The sequence below is a fragment of the Corvus moneduloides genome, chromosome 27, assembly GCF_009650955.1.
Source record: "Corvus moneduloides isolate bCorMon1 chromosome 27, bCorMon1.pri, whole genome shotgun sequence".
NCBI lineage: Eukaryota > Metazoa > Chordata > Aves > Passeriformes > Corvidae > Corvus > Corvus moneduloides.
Window position 1 is genome coordinate 5,570,439 of NC_045502.1, and position 25,036 is coordinate 5,595,474.

Consider the following 25,036-nt stretch of genomic DNA (forward strand, 5'->3'; position numbering starts at 1 on the left):
TTTGATCGGTTCCTTAACACTGCCATGGCCACAGCAAGTCCTTGCACCATTGCTTTTGGTGGTTCCCCATCTTAGCCCACTCCCCTCAGAATTTGTTCCTGTCCCAGTTATCAGCTCCTGTGCTGCCTTTCCCACCCCGCTGGAAATCTCTGTGTCCAATCGTGTGTTCCTGGAAGTCCAGCTGCTCTCCCCATGCGGTTCTCGGGTGGTGCCAGCACGCAGAGGGTTCACTTGTGCGCTGTTGGCTCTGGCGGTCCACACCACTGACCCTGACCTGGAGAATCCGTGTCACATTCCTATCACTTTGCTTCCCACGGAAGGGAACGGCCTCTTGGCAAGAACTGATGGGAGGAAACGGACTACAGTGGGGAGATGGAAAGTCGTAAGAGTTTTATTCTTGCAAAGGGATTTCAGTAAAAGTGAGAAGACAGAAAGCCGGCTGGGCTGAGCAGGGCTGTCGTGTCGGAGATGAGGCAGAAGAGGAAGGTGCGTGGCCAGGGGCAGCGAGGTCGGGGGATGCGGCAGGGACACGGAGACGCCGCTGGCCTTGAGTGTGTGGGTGGGGCGTGGCGTGGCTGGAGCGGGGGTGCTCCGTGAGGGAGCGCGGCCGGGCAGGCAGTGGCGCCTGGCAAGGCAGCGGGACGCGGGTCCTCCCCCCCGGTAGGCGGCGCTAGGGAGCGGAAGAGGCGCGGTCCGGTGGCGGCAGGGCCCGGGCAGGGTCGGGGGGGGATCGGGGTGGTTGTGGGGCAGTCTGGGGGGGTTGGAGGGGTGGAGAGGGGATGTGAGGGGGAGGTCAGGTTAGGGGAGAAGGGAGAAGGGGGGGTGCGGGGTGCTTTGGGGTGGGAAGAGCAGGATTAGTGAGAATTCGGTGGACGGGAGGGGCCGGGGCGAGGGAGGGGAGGGGGCATTGAGGGGATTTGGGGGTATTGGGAGGAATTTGGGGTGCGAATGGGGGATTTCTGTTGTGAGAAGGGGAAATCTGGGGTGCAGAGTAGGAATGTGGGGGCTTGGGAGCAGGATTTGAGGTGCAAAAGGGACTCCTTGAGGCCAAAAAGTGGGAGAAAGGAGAAAATATGGATTGGGGGGGAACGGGGGAGTGGGGTAGAAAGGGGAGTATGTGAGGTTTTGGGGGAGGGTTGGGTTTTGGAGGGACCCCAGCCTCCCCTGTGTTCCTCCCACGCCCATGGATGATGAGGAGGAGGAAGAAGAGGAGAAGAAGAAGAGCCCCTGTGGGTGGCAGAATTGGGGATGATTTGAGGTGAAAAGGGTGGTTTTGTGGTGGTTTTACGGTTCAGGGGCCCACAACATCACCCTTTGCTCCCCCCCAGGCCATCACCGTCCCCTTGAGGAAGAGCAGAAGCCCCTCCACCCCAAGCAGGGCCTGGGGAGGGACATTGGGGGTGTCAGGGACCCCCTCTGAGATAGGGAGGTTGTGGGGAGACTGGGAGTCTCCGGGGGAAATTGGTGTGGAATTGGGGCGCTCACCGAGGGGGGTTTTGAGTGAGGATTGGGGGATCCCCCCCTTTCTACGGTGTTTTGTGATGTGTTGTGTGTGGGGAAGGAAAACAAAGAAAAGTTGTAATAAGAGAACAAAGAGGTCTCGTTAGAAAGAAAGGACTATTCAGTCAAGGCAGGAGAGATGTAAAATGGAACAAGTAGCAGAAGCACAGTAGTTTTGCAGAAGAAATTGTTCTACAAGCACTTGTCTTGGGGAAGAAAGGCTGATATTGCTATTAGGGACTTGATCACGTATATTACCGGTTAGCAGACGTATGAACAGTGTGATAAACAGCTATTATAGCATTGGCTTTCACAGGTAGTAAAATTTAAGAAATATTATCTATCAGAATATGTTAGGAAATATTATGTGCAACTATGTTAAGAATGACTGCGCTACGCAGATATTAACTAGTTAATGTTATAACCGGGGTCAAAGTTACAAGATGCTTATATAGGTTGAGTTATAAGATACAAATATAACCTGAATCATAACCTTCTATCCAATGTAATAGCTCGTATATGGTTAACTAATCGCCTAATGCTTAAATAAACGGAAACTCAGCAGGTGAATAATCTCAAAAATAGGCAAGTATAGCTATTTTGGGAAGCAGCAGGATGTACTAATGAGAAATTGGCAAATGTAAAGTCAATTAGCCACAAAATGGAGAAGTTAAAACAGTTAGATCCAGAAAGACCAAGGAACACCATAACTGCACATGCTCCAAAGACGAAGTTGAAAAGTTCAGATGTGGAAGACCTTGAGCCTTCATCGAAGAAGACCCCCGAAGACCTTCACGATCATGTTACACATTGTCTAAAAAGGCAGATCAGGGGAGGAACTATGTTAATCTTTTCTAAAGAAACGTAAATTAGTTCTTAGAAAAATGATGCATATGCATTGTGGTTTATTAATATGTATAGTGTTAAAGTATGTAAACGGAAAGTTTGTGTAACTTTTTGTGCCTCTGGCCATGGCCAAGCACCCAGCACTGTCGGTTTTGCTTTAAGTGACCTTTATCTCCTATAGTCCCTTATTAAATTTCTAAACCCCCCAAAAAAAGAGGAGTGGGCTTTGTTTCTCACAACAGTTATACTATTGGATATCCAGGCTCACGCTATTCTAACCTGGGAGTGAAAATACTATAAAAGCTATGTACACTTTCAATAAATGTTGCTGGTGGTACCAGGACTGGGGACTGTGCATCGTTCATACGTTGCAAATGGCTCCCTGAACAGAGACTTACAGTCTCCTAAAATGATCCTAGACCTGCAACGTTTCCGGGCTGCACCAACGGTGGGCTTCAAGGATGGTTGTAAACAGTCCTACAATATGCCAGGTTGTGGTAGCAAGTGCTTTACAACCGGTGCGGCAACAGTTTTCAACAGTTCTATTGTATCATTATATGGATGATACACTGCTAGTAGCAGATGACTCTTGTATTGCAAAACTGTTTTGCCTTTTTGTGTCTTTCTTTTGACAGATTTGGTCTTTGTATTGCAGCAGTTCAAACTGTCCCACCCTGGAAATACCTGGGGTTTCTATTATTTGAACAGGAAATTGTTCCTCAGCCCATTGTGGTGAGGACCTCTATTGAAATGCTAAATGATTTGCAAAAATTATTAGGAGCTGTTCATTGGCTCAGACCTACCCTTGGTACCTCCACTGAGGAATTGTCACCCTTATTTAATTTACTTAAGGGAGACACAGGTTTAACATGTCCTCACAAACTCAATCCAGAAGCCCGTGAAGCACTGCAACTTGTGACAGATTAAATTCAGACATCCTTTGTATCCAGACAACAAGCAGAGTTACCTCTGAGGCTTTTCCTTATCCTGGCTGAATTCCAACCAGATGCACTAATAGCACAGCGGTGTGTTGATAAACAGCAATTGTGGGTGCTAGAGTGGGTATTTTTAACTCACACATTTTCAAAGCCAGTGACCCCTTTACTTGACGTGATTGTTAGATTTGTTTCCACAGGTCGAAAACGATGCCAGAGCCTAAGTGGGGAAGATCCTTCTCACATCCACATTCCTTTGCCTGCAGACGCTTTTCAGGATATGTTCTGGGAATCATTATCTTGAGAGACAGCCCTGAGAGACTTTTTGGGAAACATTGTTAATTCTTTGCTGAAAAGTAAACTTTTGCAATGTTTAAAAGATCTTTCTTTGCAGCTGCGTTTTCTAACATGATCACAACCCCTGTGTGGTGCAAAGAGAGTCTTCATCGATGGCTCTGGGAAAACTGAGAAAGCAGTTGTTGCCTGGAAAAATTCCACAGGGGATTGGGAAAACTCTGTGATTTTTCAGCCAGGGTCAACATAGCTGGTAGAATTAGCAGCCGCCGTAGAGGTTTTGCGATTGTTTCAAATGAACCTTTCAACCTAATATCAGGTTGCTTATACGTAGTTGGCATTCTAAGCCATATTGAACATTCCTTTTTAAAGCAAGTGCACAACAAGAATTTGTTGATTCTGTTGTCTACTCAGCAAGATTATGTTCAAGGCCGATCGTGTTGTTTTTATGTGTCTGGTTTGAAAGACTGGTGTCTGCTAAGGAAGGCAGGAGCCTCCCTCAGAACGGAAAATATAAACCCCTTCGCTCTGAATTATTATAATTTTGAAATTAAGGGGCTTTCAGGCAATTATATGAGAAAGAGGAACAACAGTTCTTTAGTAGTATACATAACAAGGCAATAACACAGAAATACTGGCTTAACCTGACAGAGTCAGGATACGAGCTGACACCCTGCCGGGCAGGGTGGTGGTAGCAGTCCGATGAAGCAGTGGCTGCAGTCCTCCTGAAGTGGTTCTGTTGAAGTGGTGATCCTGTAGAAAGGTCTGGTCCTCCTCTGAAGGTCCAGTGGTGGTTATGCAGCTCTTGTCCTCTGGGAATCCAGTAGGGAAGGGCTGCTTGTGCTGTTCCAAAGCCCAGATTATATGCAGGTGGGAATGCTTAGTTGCTCCCCCTGGGCAGAGCATCTCCCAATGGGCTGATGTAATTCTATGAGTCATGTGGTGGGTCCTTGACATGCCATTAAACAGAGACAGACCCCGGAGAGAGTTATCAGGGATGAGTCATGGTAGGAGACAAAAAGCACTGCCCCACCTGCTTTAAGAGCTTGTGAAGATGATAATAGAATACATGCTTTTGGTTCCATCTTACATTGTAACCGAGGACATTATGTTATGCATCTTAGGTCTCCCTCATCTTTGCCTGGGCCTCTGGTGGAAGGCAATGCAGTCGCGGATGCTCTAACCATGATGGCAACAGTTCCAAATCAAATTGCCCAGACAAAGGTGTCACACGAATTCTATCCCCAGAATGCAAAAGCTTTGAGTAAACAATTTGATCTTACGTTTTCTCAAGGCAGACAAATTGTTCATTCTTGCCCTGGTTGTGCACACTTAACACCTTTACCTACCACGGTAGGTACAAATCCGAGAGGGATAGGGGTCAAGGAAGTCTGGCAGATGGATGTTACACACATTTCTTCTTTTGGCACCTTAAAATATGTGCATGTCTCAGCTGACACTTATTCCAAATCTTTTGTTGCCTCTGCTCATAAAGGGGAAAAGGCAAGAGATGTCATTAAGCACATGTTGTGAGCTATTGCCACCTTAGGAGTCCCAAAGGTAGTAAAAACTGATAATGATCCAGCACATGTCTCCCAATCAGTGAAAACCTTTTTTCACTCTTGGGGTATATGTCACGTATCTGGCATACCTCATTCCTCGACAGGTCAAGCTGTTGTGGAACGCACTCATGCCCTTTTAACGAAAATGCTTCTTAAACAAAAAAGGGGGGGATCCCCTTGGTATAACAGCTCAGGAACAATTGGGACAAAGCAACATTTGTTTTAAGTTTTTGAAATATTTCCAGCAAGTGAAAGAAGGTGTTCCCATGATACCTTAAGAGATTCTCAACCGCCTATTATAAAGGTCTGCAGAGCGGACCATGGTTAGGCCCCGTGCCTTTGCTAACGTGGGGACGTGGTTGTGGCTGTGTTTCTCTATCCACAGGACCCTATTGGTTACCTGCGAAGAACATCAAACCTGCTGCAGCAGGAATGAAGACTTGAAGGCAGCTCAATTTTAGTTTGCTAATCAGTTACAATGGGTTCTGGCACAACATGGGAAGCCTTTTTTGCCATCCTCAGCGGATTCTTGAGGATTGTGAATGAAGCACGGGTCCCAGAACCCAAGAGCAATGTTTGGCTGCCATTAGCCAAAGCAATTTAGCAAGCTACCCTTTGTATTTCCATGACCAGTGCTAGTGATCCATTTCAGACATGTCTGGTTGGCATTCCTTTGACAAAGGATGAATGGAACAAGTTATAAAATCAGACAGTGAGACGTGATTGTACAACTCCAGGTAAGCATAGATCGTCGTGGGCGTGTTTGGGATCCCGGCAGTCTGATGCTGGCCAGTCTGTGGGATGGCATTTGGGCAATGCTAATGAGAAAAATAAATAACTTTTCTGCTCTCTCACTGTGGCCGCAAGAGCTGGATGTACTAGGGTCTATAAAAGCTCCTGTGTGTTTCTACCCTAATTATGCTAATGATCCAAACACAGACAACACAGGAGTTGATAGAAGAGGCACTGGCATTTACCATGATGCCTCTGCCTGGTGCAATCTCACTACTCCCTCCCAAGTCGCAACAGGGACCAATGCAATAAGCCTGCCTGATAACATATTTTTGATATGTGGCAACAGAGCATGGGAAGGCATTCCAGGAAAAGCAGTGCGAGGTCCATTACTTTTGGTCATTTAACCATGTTTCATCCCAATCTCGAAGCACTAACTAATTGGACACTGCGACATAGGCAAAATAAGCATGATGTTAAATCACTTGGCCCTGACTGTAACTCTGAGGTTAAATTCTGGAATCATACAAAAAGAATTTTTAGTTCCTTAGTTGCCTCTATTGGTACGGCACAGGCCTTGATCACAATTAATAAACTAGGCTGTTGGCTTGCGAGGGAAAGTAAAGCTACCAGTAATGCTTTAACAGCATTGTTAACGGATGTCGACTGTGTACGTCATGCAACATTGCAAAGTAGAGCAGCAATAGAGTTTTTGTTGCTAGCCCAAGGACACAGATGTGAAGACTTTGATGGAATGTGCTGTATGAACCTGAGTGACCACTCTGAATCCATTCCCAAAAGCATGCAGGAATTGAAGGAGTTGTCTGGAGAACTGCAGCAAAAGCAGGGATGGGATCCTTTTGGCCTGTTCTCCTGGTTGGGAAGGTTCCGTTTCGGACCTTGGGTTAAACATGTCGTTGGTTTCGCTATAGTAGGGCTTAGAGCGCTTTTGATGATTCTATGATGTTTGGAATGTATATTTTCTTGTATTGATGCCTGGAAACCTAGTCAAGAAAACAGTGCTCCATAGTATAAGGCCTAGAGAGCAGGTATTTGTTTATGCGATGCCGGGAGTGAGGGGGATAGCTCCACCACAAACTCACTCGTCCATTCTTCACACAGTACTAGCTTTTACACTTTTGTACTGAATGCACACATTCTACTTTCCTAACCTTCATAGTGCAACATATTTTCTAGTCACATGATGATGATGTCAGCCCTTGTAGCACATGGGCGGTTTCTGCACGAGGCAGTCGTCAGCCTCCTGGTGGTCATTTTGGACGAAGGCTCATAAGCCTTCCTTGGGCTTGAGCTTTTCACCCCTGCTTTCTGCACATGCTCTGTAAGATTGTGTTCTCAAATAGTGAAAATATAATAAAAGCTATGTGGACTTTTAATAAATGTTTCCAGTTATACCACGACTGGGGACCGTGCATCATTCCTACGTTGCAGTCGTGGGTGTTGGCGAGAGCTTTTTATCATTCCTGAAGCTCCGTGAGTGTTTTTTAAGCAAGGTGGGGGGGGGTCATGAGGGCTCGAGGGGGGTTTGGGGATATTTTGGAGGTGGTGGGGGCAGGACCATGGGGGAATTGGGGCAGGGGATGTGAGGAGTTGGGAATGTGGGGGAGTCGCACGATTTGAGGGGGTTCAGATTTTGGGTATAGGTGGGAAGTGGGAGGGATCAGGTTTGAGGGGGCCGCACGGCTTGGGGGGGGCTCAGAATGGGGGGTGATGCAATTTGGAGGGTCATGGGAATGGGGGTGAGATGTTGGGGAGTTTGGACTCTGGGGGGTTGTTTGACTGATGTGGGCCCCAAATGGGAGGAGGGGTCAGTGGAGTTGGGTGAGCTCAGAGTGGGGGACTCAGAGTGGCGGGGGCTCAGACTGGGGGGGTGCCATGACTTGGGGGCATCATAGGAGTAGGGGAGGCACACAGCCCTGGGGGAGCAGATTAGACACTCACATGATGGGGGTCTCATTTTGTGGGGAATCGCATGACTTGGGGTGGTCAGATTTTGGGGCTCATATTTCAGGGTCACAACTTGGGGGGATCATGGGAATGGGGTTCAGATTTGGGGGGTTTCCATGAGTTTGGAGTTTCTGTCTTGGGGTCAAATTTCTGGTGGTTCACACAACTGGGGGCTTACAATTTGAGAGAGATCATACTTGGGAGGTCTCAGACTGGGGAGTCACATAACTTGGGATTGTCTGAGACTCCCAAAACCCACCCTGGCACCCCCAAACTCTTCTCTGGGATCCCCCAAGCCCTCCTCCGGGACCCCTCTAGCCTTCGTTGGCAGTCCTAAACCCATCCCAGACCCCCAAACTCCCACCACCCTCCCTTTCCGAACCCTGCCTGAACTTCCCCCCGGGCCCTGCAAGTCCATCCAGACTCCCCCTGGGACCTCCAATCCCCCTCCGGTGTCCCCCAAACACCTCCTTGAACCCCCAATTCTCCCCCTCCTCCGCCCCCCAAATGCCCTTGGGGCCACTCAACTACCTTCTGGAACACCTCAAAAAGCCCCGGGACTCCCAAATCCAATGGGGACCCTCAACCTTCCTTCAGGATCCCCCAACCCCCTCACCTCAAACCACTGCAGACCCTCCCACTTGAGACCCCCAAACCCCCCAGGGACCCCCAAATCCAAAGGGGACCCTCAACCTCCCTCCAGGATCCCCCAACCCCCTCAGCTGGAACCACTGCAGAACCTCTCACTTGAGACCCCCAAAGCGCCCCAGGGACCCCCAATCCCAAGCTCATTCGTGATGGAGCTGCATGGCGCTGGGACTCTTGTCCCAGGGACCTGAGCCCACCTGTCCCTGTGTGCTGAGATCACCCGAGAACTGCGTGGGGAGAGCAGCTCGGGTTCCAAGCACACACAGTTGTGTGATTGGAGATTTCCAACGGAGTGGGAAAGGCAGCACAGGAGCTGATAACTGGGACAGGAACAAACTCTGAGGGGAGTGGGCAAAGAGGGAAGCAGCCAAAGCAATGGTGCAAGTACTTGCTGTGGCCATGGCAGTGTTAAGGAACCGATCCAGTGTGAGCTTGTTGAGTCCCTCTGGGAGAACCTCCAAGGGCACAGATTTTAACTGCTGGGACTGGAGCATATTCACAACGGCGGCAGCTCCAGTGACCCAACACGTCCCTGCTCACACAGTCACACCAGGTTTCCTCACTGCTTCAGCCCCAGGTTTGCCATGGCAGAGTCTCAGATGTCTTGTTCCACAAAGCCATTTATTCATGGTGCAGTAACACAGAAACAGCTCAAGCTGCTGAATCCAAGCAGGACCCCAAACAAAGCACCCCTGGGCTCATGTCATTTGTCCCACCATTTTCCCATTTTTATTCACGTTTCCCACCCTTTTCGCCTCAAGTTTCCCACCATTTTTTCCTCTCAGGCTTCCCGCCCTTCCGTCCCCTCACATTTCCCATCATTTTTGGCCTCATGTTTCCTGCCATTTTTCCCCTTATGTTTCACACCCATGTTTCCTCCCATTTCCCATCTTTTCTCCTCATGTTTCCCTCTCAAATTTCCCCCTCACATTTCCTGATCCTTTCGCCCCTGATGTTTTCCACTGATTTTCCCGCCCTCACGTTTCCCACCATTTTTTCCCCTCAAACTTCCTGCCCTTCTGTCCCCTCACATTTGCCATCATTTTTTCCCTCATGTTTCTCACCTTTTCTCCCTATGTTTCGCACTCTTTCTTCCTCTCATTTCCCATCCTTTTACTCAAGATTCCTATCCTTTTTTGCGTTCCATTTCCCCCCTTTTCTCCCCTCACATTTCCCACCCTTTTCTCCCCTCATGTTTCCCGCCCTTTTCTCCCCTCACATTTCCCGACCATATCTCCTCTCATGTTTCCTGCCCCTTTCTCCCCTCATGTTTCCCGCCCCTTTCTCCCCTCATGTTTCCCCACCATTTTGTCCCCTTATATTTCCCAACATTTTGTGCCTGCACATTTCCCACCCTTTCCTCCTCACATTTCCCACTCACAATTCTCACTTTTCCTCCCAAGTCTGCTAGCTTTAACATAATTGCTTCCATATTGCTTTAAAAATTGTGCACTATACTCATAGATAGAGCTGTGTGCTGCAGTCATTATCATTTCTGTAATCGATTTCAAGACATTGTTTATTTGAAAAGCTAATCTATATATATAGCGAATATATATAATATATATTCACAGTATATATAATTTATATACATGACATAGTAGATATAATTTATATATATTATTTACTCATAATTTTCATATATTAGATATATTTATCAAATATATAATGTATATATATGGTTAACTTATATAAATTATATATAGAAGGTAATTAACTTTCTAGAACTATACACAGTTTGGACAGGTCTGTGGCTGGGATTGGATCCAGCCACACCGAGTCCTCTCGCAGGATTTTAGGCAGGCAGGTCTGAGCGCCCATGATCCTTCTCTCTGGCCCACAGTATTTCAAGTTCTGTGACAGAAGCAGAGCCCACATGAGCCCTGTGTCTGCACAGAAGGGGCCATCGCAAGGCCCGGGAAGACGAGCAGATGCATCGGGGGGATGCGGCCGTGCACAGGGATGCAGCCCACCACAGCTTCTCTTACCTTTCTGCTGACAGATGAACTTGAAGTGGGTGCAGAGAGCATCCAGAGCCATAAAGTGGTCTCTTCTCTCTTGAGCGACTTGAATGGATGTGCCAGCAGCTTCCCCAGGCCTGGGATCTGGATCTCTCCACAGGCAGCACCTCTGTCCTCATTTTGACCAGCCTGGGGGAGGCAGGCAGAAGAGCAGAAGGGCTGAGGGCCGGCAGCTGAGCCATTTGGCACAATTCCCTTTTGGGACACCAGAACCACCTCCTATGTAGGAGGTGCTGCACAGCCTCTTTCTCTTTGTCTTTTTCATTTCAGCGGAGTTTTCCCTCCTCGCCGTCGAGTGCTACGACTGCTACATGTCCCTCTGCAAACACCTGCAAGACGGGACCCTCCTGGGCAGCAGAGCAGGTGCTCACATGGCAGCAGCTGCCTGGGCCAGTGCCTTTCTCAATGCTCTGCTGCACATGGCCACTACGTTTTCCTTGCCCCTGTGCCAGGGCAATGCCCTGGGCCAGTTCTTGGGTGAAATCCCACAGATCCTCAAGCTCTTCTGCTCACACTGCCACCTCAGGGAACTCGGGCTTGTTGTGTTTTCCATCTGTTTAACTTTTCGTTCTTTTGTGTTCATTGTTTTCTCCTATGTGCAGATCTTCAGGGCCGTGCTGAGGATCCCCTCTGAGCAGGGATGGCACAAAGCCTTTTCCACGTGCCTCCCTCACCTGGCTGTGGTCTCCCTGTTCCTCAGCACTAGCTTTGTTGCCCACCTGAAGCCCCCCTCCATCTCCTCCCCATCCCTGGACCTGGCACTGCCAGTTCTGTACTCGGTGGCGCCTCCAGCCCTGAAGCCCCTCATCTACAGCCTGAGGAACCAGGAGCTCAAAGATGCCCTGAGGAAAATGATGACTGGATGCTTTCCAGCAGCAAAAACCTGCCTGTTTTCAGCTCCATAGGCTAAAGTGTAATCATTAGAGGCCCAGCCTGCCTTCTGAGGTTGTTTTGGTGGTGGTGGTTTTGGGGCGTTTTTTCTTCTCATATGTTAATGTTGTACCCAAAAGATTTTGTTATGCATCTTATTCACTGTTTACAGGCTGAATGTGACTGTTGACAGGGACTGTGTCAATAAGGAGTCTGCTCTGTGTGTATTCACATTAAATAAAGGACCCATCAGCAAGGTCTCTGTTTGAGATCCTTTGGTTGAGTCCATCCCTGAAGCTGGAGGGCAGGGCCAGTGTTGCAGGCGGTGGGGGGGAAGAGTCCCAGCAGAGCAGCACAGCCAGGGAGGGAGCAGCAGAACTTGGTCTTTTCAGAGCTCCTCTCCTATTACTTCCACTCTCTCCTTTGGAGCCGCTGTGATGGTGTAAGGCCAACAGCTCTGTCCGGGTGGTGCGAGTCCTGCTGCGTGTCACAGGCAGGGACAGGCCATGGGCACTGCTGGGACACAGCTGGGCTCCGCCACAGTTCCATTAGCAAAGGGCATCTCCTGAAGGCCCTGCAGGAAGGCTTTGCTCTCCCTCCACAGTCACTGTCAGGAACAGGCCCAAGGACCAGACTCTAAAGAGGCTGCCTGTGTTCCTTGTTCTCCCAGGGCTCAGTGGGATGAGATCAGGGTCCCAGTGTGGCCTTCAAGAAACTCAGGTGTGGTTCAGGTTTTGCTTGTTGGTGGCCAGTGCCCACCAGGTGGTGAATGGTCTGTGATGAACCTTCTCAGGGCTCTGCAGCTTGTGCCAGGGCTGATGGCAGGGGAATGTTCTTCTGGAGGGACTTGGGAGCTACCAGGATTCTGACTTCGGATGGGGGAAGCCATGCAGACAATCAATGTGATTGGTAAGCAAGCTTCGTTCATTAGCAATACAGAGGCACTTATATAGTATTGAATACAAGCTTATCAGTTCTTTAATTAGTTTAAACTTACAAAGGCGCATTCTTACTTCTACATAATTGGGTTAGATAAAAGACTACATTTGGCAAGCTTTATGTTTTGTCTTGAGAGATCACAGTTTTTCCTCCCTTCTCATGGTCAGCACATCTTTATCAGAACAGCACTGTACCTCCTAAAAACTCCTTTTTGTTCCCAGGCCTGTTTCTCACGCAGGGATTTTCTCATGGAGGCTTTTTCTCATGCAGGCCTTTGCTTGCAGGCCTTTGCCTCCACAGCTCTTCTATTGATCTGGTTTTATCAATAATCCATGGTGAATGGTCTGTGATGAACCTTCCTGGGGCTCTGCAGCTTGTGCCAGGGCTGATGGCAGGGGAATGTTCTTCTGGAGGGACTTGGGAGCTGCCAGCAGAACACAGGGGAGCTGCAGGGACAGTGTGTGCCAGGGATCAGCAGTGAGTGGAGCTCACTGGGCACAGGCTTGTCCAGGGTGGGCTCACCCACAGATAAAGGACTGAATGTTTCCTGTGACCCATGAGAGCTCTGCAGCCCCAGGGGACACAGCAGGTACAGGGAAAGGAGTCTGGGCAGTGACTCGTCTGACCCTAGGGGAACTTGCAGAGGAGGATCCAGGGCAGCCCCAGCCCATGTGCCAGCCCTGGAGCAAGGCAGGCACCTCTGAGCACCCTCCATGGCCACAGCAGAGCCTGTGTGGGAGGGGGTCAGTGCAGGGAGCACCATCAGCTGCAGAGCTCTGTCTCCCAGCTTGAGCAGCACAGCCCAGCAGAGGCAGCCCATGGCCCTGGGCAGCACAGCCCCCATGCTCTGCAGAGCAGCACCCCCAGCTCGGGGGCTGTGGGCAGCAGGGCAGAGGCTACAGCAATGGCTGCTCAGGCCAGCACAGACGTGTTCCCCTGGGAAAGGCTCTGTGGGGAGCTGGGATGGGCCAGGAGAAGAGCAGGAGCCCATGTGTGTGCACAGGAGCCCTGGCAAGAGGCTGCCCTGTCCCTGGGATAGCAGCAGGAGCAGCCTGAGGAGCCCCAGGGCCAACTCTCTGCTGCTGTGCTGGCCAGTGGGGCCCTGGGGCTGCAGGAGCTGCCCGAGCTGAGGATCTCCTGAGCATTCCAGACACAGAGTCACTGTCCCGGACCTCCAGTGCCTCCAGTTCCTGCTGCAGGGCCAGACAGGACTGGGCTTCTTTGCAGGGCTGGGGCCGCGGCAGGGAGAGGAAAACAATGGACCCTTGATTATAAGAGTCCCCACAGTGTCACAATGCTCTCCATGGTTCCACGAGGCCTTGCAGTGTCACGCTGGCCCCTTGGTTCCTTTGGGCCCCACGGTGTCACTATGGCGCCCGTGGTTACACGAGGCCCCGCGGTGTCGCAAGGCCCCTTTGGTTCTCCCAGGGCCCTGAGTGTCTGTTTTGCCAGTGGGCAGGGTCAGCACCAAAGACACAGACACCAAGTTCAGGAATAGTGGAATTTATTATAATGCAAAACTGCAAAGAATCACAAAAGGAGAAGCCCAGCAAAGCACCCAATCATCACTACCAAAGATTGCGTACAGTAATCAAGAAAGAGACAGCACCAGTCACCCTCAGACCGTGCCATCATCCACATCCTCACATCAGCTGGGGGAAGCTGTCACAGCCAAGGACTGGAGAGCCATTCCCAGACCCTGGGAATTCCTGCAGGTACATCCACCTTTGCAGGCAACGAGGCTTCAACCTCGCTGTGAGAAGGCCCAGCTTTGACAGGGTTGAACAAACAAGCTGACATCACTTCTAGTGTGGGAACATCTGGTTTCATTCTCCTGTTTGGCTGTTCCCAAAGCCTGGCCAGGGCTCAAGGAGGAACCGAGGGAGTTTGATCCTAAACCCCCAAACAAGGCCAGATGGGGCCTTGTCCAGTTTCTAAATACAGAAAGGTAAATCCATGTTTCACCAATGAACATGGAGCATATTGCTAATAATGCTTTGTTAATGAGCAGATAGAAATAGAACATTTGGTTGGAAGGTTCATGTAGATGTCAACTTTGGCTCAGAGCCTGTTGTTCAGGCCTCAGTCAGGGCCTGTTGTTCAGGCCTCAGTACTTCAGTCAGTCCTTTGACCTAGAGACGAACTACAACCTTCATAACAATTCTTTTGATACTACAATCTTAGGTTTAAGTATTAGTATTACTTTGTTGACAAGCCAAAATATCATACGGGACGTGCTTTAAGGGTATCTTTTCACAATCTTCATAGGAACGCTGAACCCAGCCATGATTAAAGAGCTGTACGTGAGTTTGATTCCATTTCTCTTTATACTGGGTGCAATTGAACAGTTTACAGTGTGGGTGCAAACAACCTATTCCAGGAGACAACATCCATCCACAGACACTTTTTCCTACATATATTCCTCTTTATCCAATTTAGGCAAGAAATGCCTTTTCTATGAAAATGCAGCGGTCAGGGGTCTAGAACTCTGTATTTATCATGAACTGTGCTCAAGTTTCTAACCCACCATTTGGGTTGGGCCAGATGGGCCAGCCAAGGCCAGTCATCGAATCCTTCTGGACTTCCACGCACCCAGCAATTCCTGAGGTTAAATGAGTTCCCTATCTCTGCTCCTACTGTTAGAAATCTATTTTCCCAACCAGTGCTGCGATTACAATGACAACATTAAATCAACAAGATCAACAATAGTTTCACTGTTAAGTGGTCCCTTTCTGTCTGCAGAAGTCACTCAGTGGCACATCAGTCTTCACATCGAGCGCCGTGGATCAGAGCACTTTCCAAAGGGACCATGGGGGCAAACAGGGAGATTTGGTCTGGCAGGCTCTGCAAAACAATATCCTGTAACATCTCTTTGTTCTCACATAGAACACTTGGCTGCAGGGATATGTTCCCATCTCTCTCACCCAGGTTTCAGGATTCAAACAGTGTTGTCTTTGCCTACAGCTGTTACTTCAGCTGGCTCGGATGGGCCATTTGGCCTCTGGACCCACACTCTGGCTCCATGATTAGGACTGGTTGATCCAAACCCTTTATCTCCATGAACAGTAGTGATGTGAGGTGGATGTCCTTTTGTCACGGTTGTTTTAAAAACTGGCAGTATCAATAATTGTGCTACCCTGCCGTGGGGTTGAATAATCCAGTGTTGTTCCCTATTGTTTAACAGAACTACTTTAATTTCTCCTTGATAATCTGCACCAAGCACTCCTCCCACCATATGAACACTTGTCAAGGCCAAGCTTGAGTGAGCAGTTATCAAACCAAAGTGTCCCAGGGGAATCTGAATTCCTGCGCCGGTACTGATAACTCTCATTTGCTTCTGATTTATCCTAATTAATTCCAATGCATAAAGGTCCAGCCCTGCAGCCTCTGGGATGGCCCTGTCAGGGGCCATCACCCCCAGAACAATTTCCCAGGAAGTCAGAGTGTCACTGTCCGTGGTTGTATTTGCAAATTGGGTGCAGCCATGCGCATCGAGGCAGTTTCCATTTCCCCGTTGGTGGGCCCATTGTTAAGGATATGGAGCACATCTGTGAGGGGGGTTTTTCATTGCAACAGCTTCCCATCTCTTACATTTTTCAACTGCTCTTTTAACAACCCCTTCATCTGTTCAATCAATTCTGCAGCTTGTGGATAGTCTGGTATATGAAAAACCCAGCAGTCTTACTCACTTTATTTTTCACAGTAACAGCCAAAGCATTCCACGTCCTGGCGTCAGCAAACCCTATAAAAACAGCCAGTTTCATCCCTTCCTCCTTCATCTGTTGTATACAACCTCACACAGTTTCCCAACGATGTTGGGGTCCTGGCCAATCGTTTTCTGTAGAGTATTTAGTCTTATATCCCTGAGCAGCCAAAGCTAACAAAATGGTTATTTCACAATGTCATTATATACATGTGAAAACATAAACATACAATTTTTATTATATTATATACATGTAGATAATTCTTGTTATTAGTATTCTTGTTGTTATTATTATTATTTCCTTTGCTCAAACAAATCCAAGCTCAAGATCAAAAACCTCTTCTGTTGCTCCATGTGGGAGCGTTTCAACAACAATCGTTCCTTCTGTTGGTGCTGTTTCCGAGATGCTGTTAACAAAATTCACCCTCATCTTCCCAAAGCCACAAGTTCTTTTCCTTTTTCCATATGCAATTTTTGGATGCATTTTAATTCATCCAGTGCTTCAGCTTCTTTCAATTGACGTCCTCATTGCTCGCACAGTGCTCCAACCGCAGCCCATGCCACAGCCAGCAAACCCTAGGGAAGGTCTTCCCATCCGGGAATTTTGGATGGCACTGATTCCTTACACTTTCATTTAAAAAGCAGCATTTTGTTGTGATCCGGCCAGACTATACCAAATTTGTTTTACCAGTGGGCAGGGTCAGCACCAAAGACACAGACACCAACTCAAGGAATCAGCGTCATTTACTGTAGTTCAAAGCAGCAAAGAATCACAAAAGGAGAAGCTCAGCAATGCACCCAATCATCACTGCCAAAGATTGCCCGTAGTGATTAAGAAAGAGACAGCAGCAGTTACCCTCAGACTTTACCATCACCCACATGCACACATCAGCTGAGGGAAGCTGTCACAGCCCAGGACTGGGGAGCCACTCGCGGACACTGGGAGTTCCTGCAGGTGCCTCCACCCACAGGTGAGGCTTCCAACCTCGCTGTGAGAGGGCTCAGCTTTGATAGTGTTGGACTAACAAACCGACAGCACTTCTAGTGTGGGAATATCTGGTTTCATTCTCCTGTTTGGTTTCTCCCAAAGCCTGGCCAGGGCTGAAGGAGGAAGCAAGGGAGTTGACTTTGACCATACAGCCCCAAAGAAGGCCAGATGTCAGATTTCATGGCCTTGTCCAGCTTCCAAATCCAGAAAGGTCAATCCATGTTTCACTAATGGGTGGATACATCTATCAGAGTGCTAATGACCATGCGCATTTCATTAACGAGCAAGTTCAAAGAGAACCTTTGCTTGGAAGGTTCTGATGGTGCCCCAAGCCCCGGGACTGGAGGGGCCCCTTGGCTGCGGGGCTGGGAGGGAGCTGCCCCTTGTTCTCACTCTGCCTCACGCAAAGCTGGGCCGCTCACAAGTGGGGCAGCACAGCAAACAGGCAGCCTGCGAGTCTCTTCCATCCTCGTCTCTTGAGATTTTTCACCTTTGAGCTTAAGGTCTACAAAGGCAACTGCTTTTGGTCCTGCTGTGTATCCCCACGTTAAGCAATGCTGCTAAATCCGTCTGTAGCACAGCAGCAGGGGAAAGGCCTCAGCCCTTCAGTGTCAGGAGCTGCCGGGCTCTGCCTGAGCAGCTCAGCCAGCAGGAAGGGAGCTGCTGCACATGGGAACGAGGAGCAAAGGACTGCAGCACCTCCTTCTTGGGCAGAGCCCAGATTCGGTGGGGGAATAACAGTTATTCTCGTGCACTGGTGCATCAGCACTGCAAGTGCTGTGCCCGCAAGCACATGGTTCGAGATCTGCAAAAGAATTCTGCAACTCTTGACTGGGTCAGGATGTCACCAGTGCTGAACTCCACTTTAGTCCAAAGCAACCAGTTTACACCTCTGCTGGTGTCTGCTAGAGTTTTTCTTCAGGGTATCCAGACAAAAGTAAACACAGGAGGAGCCTACGTTTTCGTTGGTTAGCAGAAATGTATCTCATTTTGCTGTACAATCCTTTTTCAAGACGTGTTATCTCTTTAAAAAAAAAATAAAAAAAGAAAAAACAGAAAAAATAGGAAAGAGAAAAACACCAAATGTGTAGCAAAAAATCTTCTGTCGCTTTGGATTAAGAGGTAGCTGATCCTTTTAAAAAGAGAACTAAGTTACTTACTTTGCAAATGTGCTGATGGCATGGATCCATCTCACTGACCTCAGCATCCTTTTTTTAAAGGTTTTGGGTTTTGTTGCCAATATTAAGTTATTTTAAATTGTGGTTGAAGCAATAGGACATTTAAATATGGATTGTGCATGACCGTGTCTTGAGTGTAAAAATATTGCAGTTTGAGACTTGGACCTAAAGTATTGCAAAGAAAAGTTAGAAATACCAATGGATTGTGTGACAGCAGCTTTTCCTATAGCATGTGCAGCATCAGAAAGACTTCATCAGTGTGGCTGTGGGTGCTTTTAGCTTTGTCCTGTGCCACTCTATGATGACATGAAACAGGACTTAACCTGCCACCAGCCCAGGCCACCCTTTGCCACCCCAGCTCCTTGGACCTTGTGTCCGCACAAGCAGACACAAAGTGTTTCTGCGGCTTCCCCCTTTTGCACAAATCCACAGAGCGCTGGGATTTTTCCCGGTCTCGTGTCTCCATTGTGCCATATTCCTAAAGAACCAGCAGCCCCTCCCGATGAATACGGTGAGTTACACAGATGCTTGTCAGCTCCACTTCCTGCCTAGAAATCTTGAAACTGCTTCTAAATGCTGCTCACTTCACCTCTTGGACACCTACTCACACAGAGCTGGGACAAAAATGCCCCGCATGCCAGCTTACGAGGTGAGTTACGCCAAAGAAGGGCTATGTGGGAAATCCCTATCCCTGCCTATCCTTTTAAGAGATCTGTACACGGGGGTGCGCATAGATGCGTCTTGTGTCTAAAGGAAGGAATGTGCAAGCAACGTGACTGACACTTTCACTCTCCGTGTTCGTTCCGCAGCCACGGGTACAAAGACATTATGGGAACCCTTGTGCAGACAGAGCCTTCTATCCCTGTAGAACGGAGCGCGGCGGGTGGGGGCGGTTGGCGGGCAGCGAGCCCCGGGCAGCAGGCGAGATCCGGCTCCGCACCTGCCAGGCCCTGCTAAGGCTCAATGCCGGCTCCTCTGCAACAGCAAAGACCTTCAGCCTTGTCACTGCCCAGAGGGGCAGTGCTGGCCCGGCCGCACAGCTCGTTTTCCCCACAAGTTGCAGGAGGTGAGAAGGCAACACTTGCAAACACTGACTGCGAGCAACAGCGCCGGCTGCGCACCATTAAGCTCAGCTCTGGGACCACTGTCTGCCCCAAGCTCCGGGGGATGCACTGGGAGCCCGGCTGGGCTCTGCCCTGGGGCCATCCTCCAGTGACAGCTGCAAACAGGGAGCATTTAGTTGCCCCCAAGAGCCCAGCCACGCGTGGAGGGGAGCTGGTGCAGCTGCGGCCTGCGCTGTTGCCTGCTGTGCTCTGGGGCTGCTGCTCCCCGCAGAGGGAACTGCAGTGGCGTGCCAGAGGAGACAAAGAAGCTTCAGCTTAAGCCAAACTGAGCTGGGTGGCTGGGCTGGCAGGAGTGGGGAGGGTCAAGGGCATTCCCAGAGCTCATCCTGCTGGAAGGACGAGGAAAAGTGGCAGTGGGAAGCTAACAGGGAGGAGAGCTGAGGCCTGGAGGGCAGCTCTTGAATGACACTCAAATCTCACCGGACCTCTGAGATATTGCTGTTCTTCTGCCAGTGAAAGGATGAGTCCCTAAACCTGGGGCTCGCTCCTCCTCGTGGTCAGGGGCATCAAGGAAGGCTACAGTGTGACAGAGACTGCCCTGAGCTGGCAACTCACTGGGGGAAAAGAGGGAGGGAGCACTTGTGAAGTAAAAGGCAGGTGGGGCAGAGAACTGTTCAGAGAAGGGCTGAGCTAAAGCTTGAGCAAGCGGAGAAATGTCATTTGGGGTCATCCCAGATTGATTTCATTTCACAAGTTATTGAACAAGTTTATTTGGGGCGGGGGGGTTGTCATGTTTTCCCCTGGAGGCGTGCACTCTGGCAGGCTTGAGCTGCGTTGCCGAAATGCTCGGGCACGTCTCTGCTGCAGCTCACACCGGTTCTTCTTTGGCTTCTTCCGGCCCGGTGCTGAGCTGCAGCAGAGCCCTGGCGGAGCCCAGAGCAGCCTCAGCATCCACAGAGCCCGGCTGCAAGGAGAGAAAGCAGAAACCGCCCGTCACTTGAAGGCTGCTGTCCCCCTTGTCCCAGCCACCCGCGGTGCCCAGGCCGTGCTGGCCGTGCTCAGAGCGGTGCCCGAAGCCGCCCGTCCCTGCTGCCTTTGGCAGGAGAGCAGGATGGCAGGACACGTGCCACCGCCCGCAGCCAGCCGTGGCACAGCCACCTCCTCAGCAGCTGCCCAGAGCGGGATGCTCCTGTGCTCGCTGCCATCTCCCAAAAGCCCTTATCCCACCCGTGCCAAGAAGACGGGGACCCACCGCACGCCACCCGCCGCCGGAAGAAAAGCTGCTCCCAAGCCATGTCCTCGGCCTTCTCCAAGGCCACGTGCCATCCACGCCGCAGCTGCTCCCAAGCACTTCCCGATCCAGGCTGGACAGCACCTACAACGCTTCCTTGAAGAAAAACAAACAACAAATTAAAGAAAAGGCATTACAGACAAAAAGGAGAAACAAGGAAAAAGGTAAAAAATCTTCTCTCTGTCGGGGGCCTGAGGAAGGCCCAACCTTCCCTACATGCTGGGGAAAAACCCACCCACGGGCGAGGGAAGCCCACGCTGTCTCCCTTCCCCCCTGCACTGCCCCCCAACAGGCACGGCGAGCCCAAAGCAAACAAGGGCAGTGGAGCAGCCCAAGCCCTTCCTTTCCTGCAAAACAAAGCACCTCGTGCACAGCTCCTGGAGTGCCACCTCTGCTCCTGCCATGGGGGCTTGTTTGTGTCGGGCTGGCTGCCCCAGCCCCAGCCCCAGCCCGGGGAACAGTGGGTGGTGGGAGCTGTTGGCAGGGCCAGGGGCCGACTCCCATTTCGTAAGCACCCCAGCCCATCCCGCCCGCCCTGCCGAAAAGCAGCTTGGCAGCCGGCTGAAGAATTAGTTGCATCCGCCCCAGCAAAGGGGGGAACCTTTGCTTCCCGGCCAGGCCGTGCAATGCCCAAATCTGGGAGCATCCCCCTGGGTGTGGACTCATCTGTAAATTTGCTGTGGAGCCTGGCTTTGAAGAAGGTGCCAGAATCGAAGCCCATCATCTTCAGCTTGCCGGTGGCCAGGTCGAGGAAGAGCTTGTCATCCTTGAAGTCGTCCTCCATGTCTGCAGACGCAGCAGCCCCACCTGGTACAGCTTCTCCAGGGGCTCCTTCTTCCCTGCGGCTGAGAGCAGGCTGTCAGTGCCCCGCCCAGGGCCCCGGCTGTCAGTGAAGCAGGACAAGCAAAAGCAGCTTGCACGGCGGCCACCAGGGCTGGGAAGAGCAGCTCAGCTCCAGCACAAGGGCTGCGTGTTCCCATCTGACGACCCCTGCGCAGCGATACAGGCAGGGCAAAAAAGCCTGCGTTTCTTGGCTGCTTCTTGCCAAGGCATGTGTGGAGCTGTAACTTACCGGCTCCCTGGATCAAAGTGTGCCTGTGGCTCTCTCCCTTCTTCTACGGATGATGAATATGCTGCAGCCAAGGATCACAGGACAGGTCTTCTAATGAGGGCCTGTCCAAGGAGTGCAGGGACAGACACCATCTGATCAGCTCCTTGCAGTCTGCGGGGAGGAACCAGAAAGCGCCGGTCAGTTGCAGAAGGCTCCTGTCCGCTTTGCCCCACTATTGCCATGCCCAGGCCGTGCCATGGGGGCTCCGAGCTGTGCCTGAACTTTCCCATCCATTCTTTGTTTTGGAGGAGAGCAGGAGAGAGGGGCATGTGCCACCTCCTCGGCAGCTGCCAGAGCGGGATGCTCATGAGCCCGCTGCTGTCTCTCAGCACTGCTATTCCCCCCGTGCCGCAGAGATGAGCATCCACCTTGAGAGAGCCGTTGTGGGAGCGACAGCTGGCCCCAGCTGATGTTCCGGCCCTTCGGGAACGGGTGCTGCCCGCAGACCATCTGGTGCAGCACGATGCCCAGGGACCAGACGGTCGCTGCCTCGCCGTAGTACCAGCCAAAACGGTTCCATTCCAGTGGGCTGTACGATGGTGTTCCTACGGAATAGAGAGGCAGTTCATCAGGAGGATGCTGCCTGCTCCTGGAGCCTCGCCCCAGCATCCCTGGGCACGCGGGGGCCGCACCAGTGGCACGCGGCGTGACCCGTTGCCCTCTCGCCAGCGCCTGTGACTTGTGGACAAACTGTGGGTTATAAAAGAAGCCACCGGTGTCTCAAGAGGGCAGCGGAAGCCCTGGCAAGGCCCGAGCATTCCACGCAAAGGGAAAACCCGCTCAGTGCCGAGGGGCGGAAAACCCTCCCTGCCTGCATTGCCCCAAAAAACATTCTGAAGCCAAGGCAAACCAGGCGAGCTGAGCAGTCCAAGCCCTTTCTCGCCTGCACACCAAACCGGCAGGTGCACAGCTTCTGGCCCCCCCCCTCTCTGCTACCCCCACCCACAGGTGTGTTTTTGTCACGCTGGCTGCCCCAGCCCCAGCGCCAGTCCTGGGCAGAGTGGCTGGCGATGGCTGCCAGCAGGGCTGGAAGATGGCCCCCGGCCACCCGCCCTCCAAAGCAACTGGGCTGAACACTCGGTCCTGGCATCAAAAGGGACAATCCCCGCTGCCACAGCCAGCTTGGGCCGCGAGATGCCGGCACCGGGAGCCTACCCTGGCGGGGACTCACCTGCAAAGCGGGTGTAGGCTGTGTCTTGCAGGTGGGTGCCGCAGCCAAAATCAATCAATTTGGCCTGGCCGGTGGCCAGGTCAACCAGGATGTTCTCTGGTTTTAGGTCCCTGTGAAGGACCCCGCAGCTGGTGCAGTGCCGCACGGCCTCCAGGACCTGGCGGAACAGCTCCCGTGCCACCTCCTCGGACAGGAAGCCCTGCGCTCGAATGAAATGAAGCAGGTCCTCAGAGTGCTCCGGCCGCTCCATCACCAGCACCACGTTGTTGGGGAGCTCGAGCCACTCGAGGAGCTGCACCACACCAGGGAAGCCGGTGGACACCTTGTCCAGCAGCACGACCTCGAGTGGTGCGCTGGTGCCGTCGGGCTGCGGGAGGAGCACGATGCCGTCAGTGGGGCTGATGCCGTGCCAGGGCTCGGGAAGCCCTCGCCCGGCCCGGGATGCTCTGCGCCCTCCGCTGCCCCCACGCCCGCTCTCCCCCGAGGCGTCCTGCCGCCTTCCACCCTCCCGGGCCTCGGCTTATCCCCGCCCGTCACGCCCCGGCTTCTCCCGCTGCCCACCACCCCCCTCCTCCCCCCGCTCACTCACCAGCTCGCCCCAATGACGGATGCGGTTCCGTGGCACCCGTTTGATGGCCACCTGCAAGCCAAGGGGAGCAGCGGGCTGAGCTCGCCGCCCGCCCTGCCGAGCCCCATCCTCCTTCTCCTGCGCCCTCCTCCTCCTCCGCCCCCCTCCTCCTGCGCCCGCCGCCGGCCCCGCCACTCACCGGGGCGCCGTCCGAGAGCCGCGTCGCCGCGAAGACGCTGCCGAAGCCGCCGCGCCCCAGCAGCGAACCCACCCGGTAGCGCTCCGTCAGGCCCTGCTGCGCCTTCCCTGCCGGCGAGACGCGGCTGTCAGCGCTCGGCCCGGGGCCAGAAACGGCCCCCGGCTGCTCCTCAACCGCCCCGGGCCGGGTATCCCCAGATGTTGCCTCTTTCGAAGGGGACACCGGCGGCTCGGGGGCGGGGGCCGCGCTGCCGAGCGGAAGAGCTCGGACCGGGGAAGGGGCCGCGGACGCGGCGGGAGCGGCCGCGCCGTCTGTGTCCTCGGCGGGTCCCGGGAGGAGCCGGGGCCGGCGCCGGGGCCGGCGCCGGGGCCGGGGCCGGGGCCGGGGCCGGAGTCGGGCCAGCCGAGGCCAGAGGCTGGCAATGCTGCCCAAGAGGCAGGCACTGATGCCCGCCCAGCAGCGCCACCGCCAGTAGGGCAAGAGCCGGGCGGAGGCGAGACCGCGGCGGGACGCCCGGGGGCGGGGAGGGCGCAGCCCCGCCCGGGGCCGGGGGCGGGCCGGGCGCATGGCCCGGCCTGGCATGGGGAGAGGGAGGCCGCGGAAGGGGCGGAGGGGGTGGAGCACTGAAGGGAGAGCGGGACAGGGGATGCGGGACACTGGGAGAAGGAGAGGAGGAACAGGAGAAGGAACGCGGAGGGTCTGGAGAACCGCTGCTCTTGTATTGCTCTTCTGCTGCTGCCGCCGCTGCCGCTGCTGCCGCTGCCGCCGCCGCTGCTGCCGCTGCCGCCGCTGCCGCTGAAGCGCTGGGAGCGTTTGTCCGCGTGTCCGTGTGTCTGTTGCCCGGGTGTCCGTTTTTCCCCCGCGCGTCCCGCGGCCGAGCCCCGCGCGCCCCGGGCCAGCACGGGCCGCTCGGCTCCGGGGCCGAAGCGGAGTCACGGAGCATCTCTTCCTCCCGCAGCCGCGCCAAACGCACCGTCTTCTTTAGCTCCTTCTTCACCAGATTGTAACGCTTCCTTGCGGCAGTCTTGCAACTTGCCCCTGCTGCTCGCTCGCCGCGCGCCGCGGTCTCTTGCTTACGAGCAAGCGAAGCGCTGTCCGCACTTTTTGCCTGGAGCAGAGCAAAGTGCAGAATGAGGCGCCTGCCAGCGCCAGGCAGAGCCAGCCCCGTGGGAGGGCAGAGCAGGACGTGAGGAGGGAGACGTGCAGCCCCTGCGGGGCGCAGCGCTGCTCCCCGGCCGCTCGGCGTGGGCAGTGGGAGCGGCGGGGCCGTGCCCGGCGCGGTGCCCTCGTCGCCAGGGCTGTTGCTGTTTTCTTACCCGGTTCCAGGTGAAAATCGGAGACTGCCGATAGGAGGATTCAAATAAAAGAATGGAAACACTCTTTTTGCCGAGTTCTGATGCCAGTCCAATAGAGCAGCTCAGCTCTCAGCTGTCTGCCTCCTCCCTGCC

At 52.7% G+C, this 25,036-nt stretch overlaps 1 protein-coding gene and 1 pseudogene across 5 annotated transcripts; one reads left to right on the forward strand and one right to left on the reverse strand.

Moving 5' to 3' along the window:
• The first annotated feature begins 1,183 nt into the window (after positions 1-1,183).
• On the forward strand, positions 1,184-11,875 carry LOC116435488 (annotated as a pseudogene).
• An 8,087-nt stretch (positions 11,876-19,962) lies between these two features.
• Positions 19,963-24,361, reverse strand: LOC116435678 (serine/threonine-protein kinase pim-1-like). Of its 5 annotated transcripts, XM_032092193.1 has the most exons (8): positions 23,589-24,358; positions 23,411-23,461; positions 22,822-23,188; positions 22,019-22,195; positions 21,612-21,761; positions 20,775-21,384; positions 20,501-20,635; positions 19,963-20,212 (listed from the first exon to the last, which is right to left on the reverse strand). In XM_032092193.1, exons 1-5 carry the CDS (start codon positions 24,168-24,170, stop codon positions 21,655-21,657), a joined length of 1,284 nt encoding a protein of 427 aa, XP_031948084.1. In that variant the 5' UTR covers positions 24,171-24,358; the 3' UTR covers positions 19,963-20,212; positions 20,501-20,635; positions 20,775-21,384; positions 21,612-21,654. The 5 variants fall into 5 exon arrangements, with proteins under 5 accessions (XP_031948084.1, XP_031948083.1, XP_031948086.1 ...); XM_032092192.1 differs by having other exon boundaries at positions 20,501-21,422; positions 23,589-24,359; XM_032092195.1 differs by having other exon boundaries at positions 20,501-21,384; positions 23,661-24,358.
• Between the last annotated feature and the right edge of the window lie 675 nt (positions 24,362-25,036).

Coding starts and splice junctions, on each gene's coding strand:
- LOC116435678 (XM_032092192.1), bottom strand. CDS start 24,170: ATGCCAGGCCGGGCCATGCGCCCGGCCCGCCCCCGGCCCCGGGCGGGG. Junction 23,462..23,588: donor GGCTCTCGGACGGCGCCCCG/GTGAGTGGCGGG, acceptor CTTGGCTTGCAG/GTGGCCATCAAACGGGTGCC. Junction 21,762..22,018: donor CCCACAACGGCTCTCTCAAG/GTGGATGCTCAT, acceptor TCCTCCCCGCAG/ACTGCAAGGAGCTGATCAGA.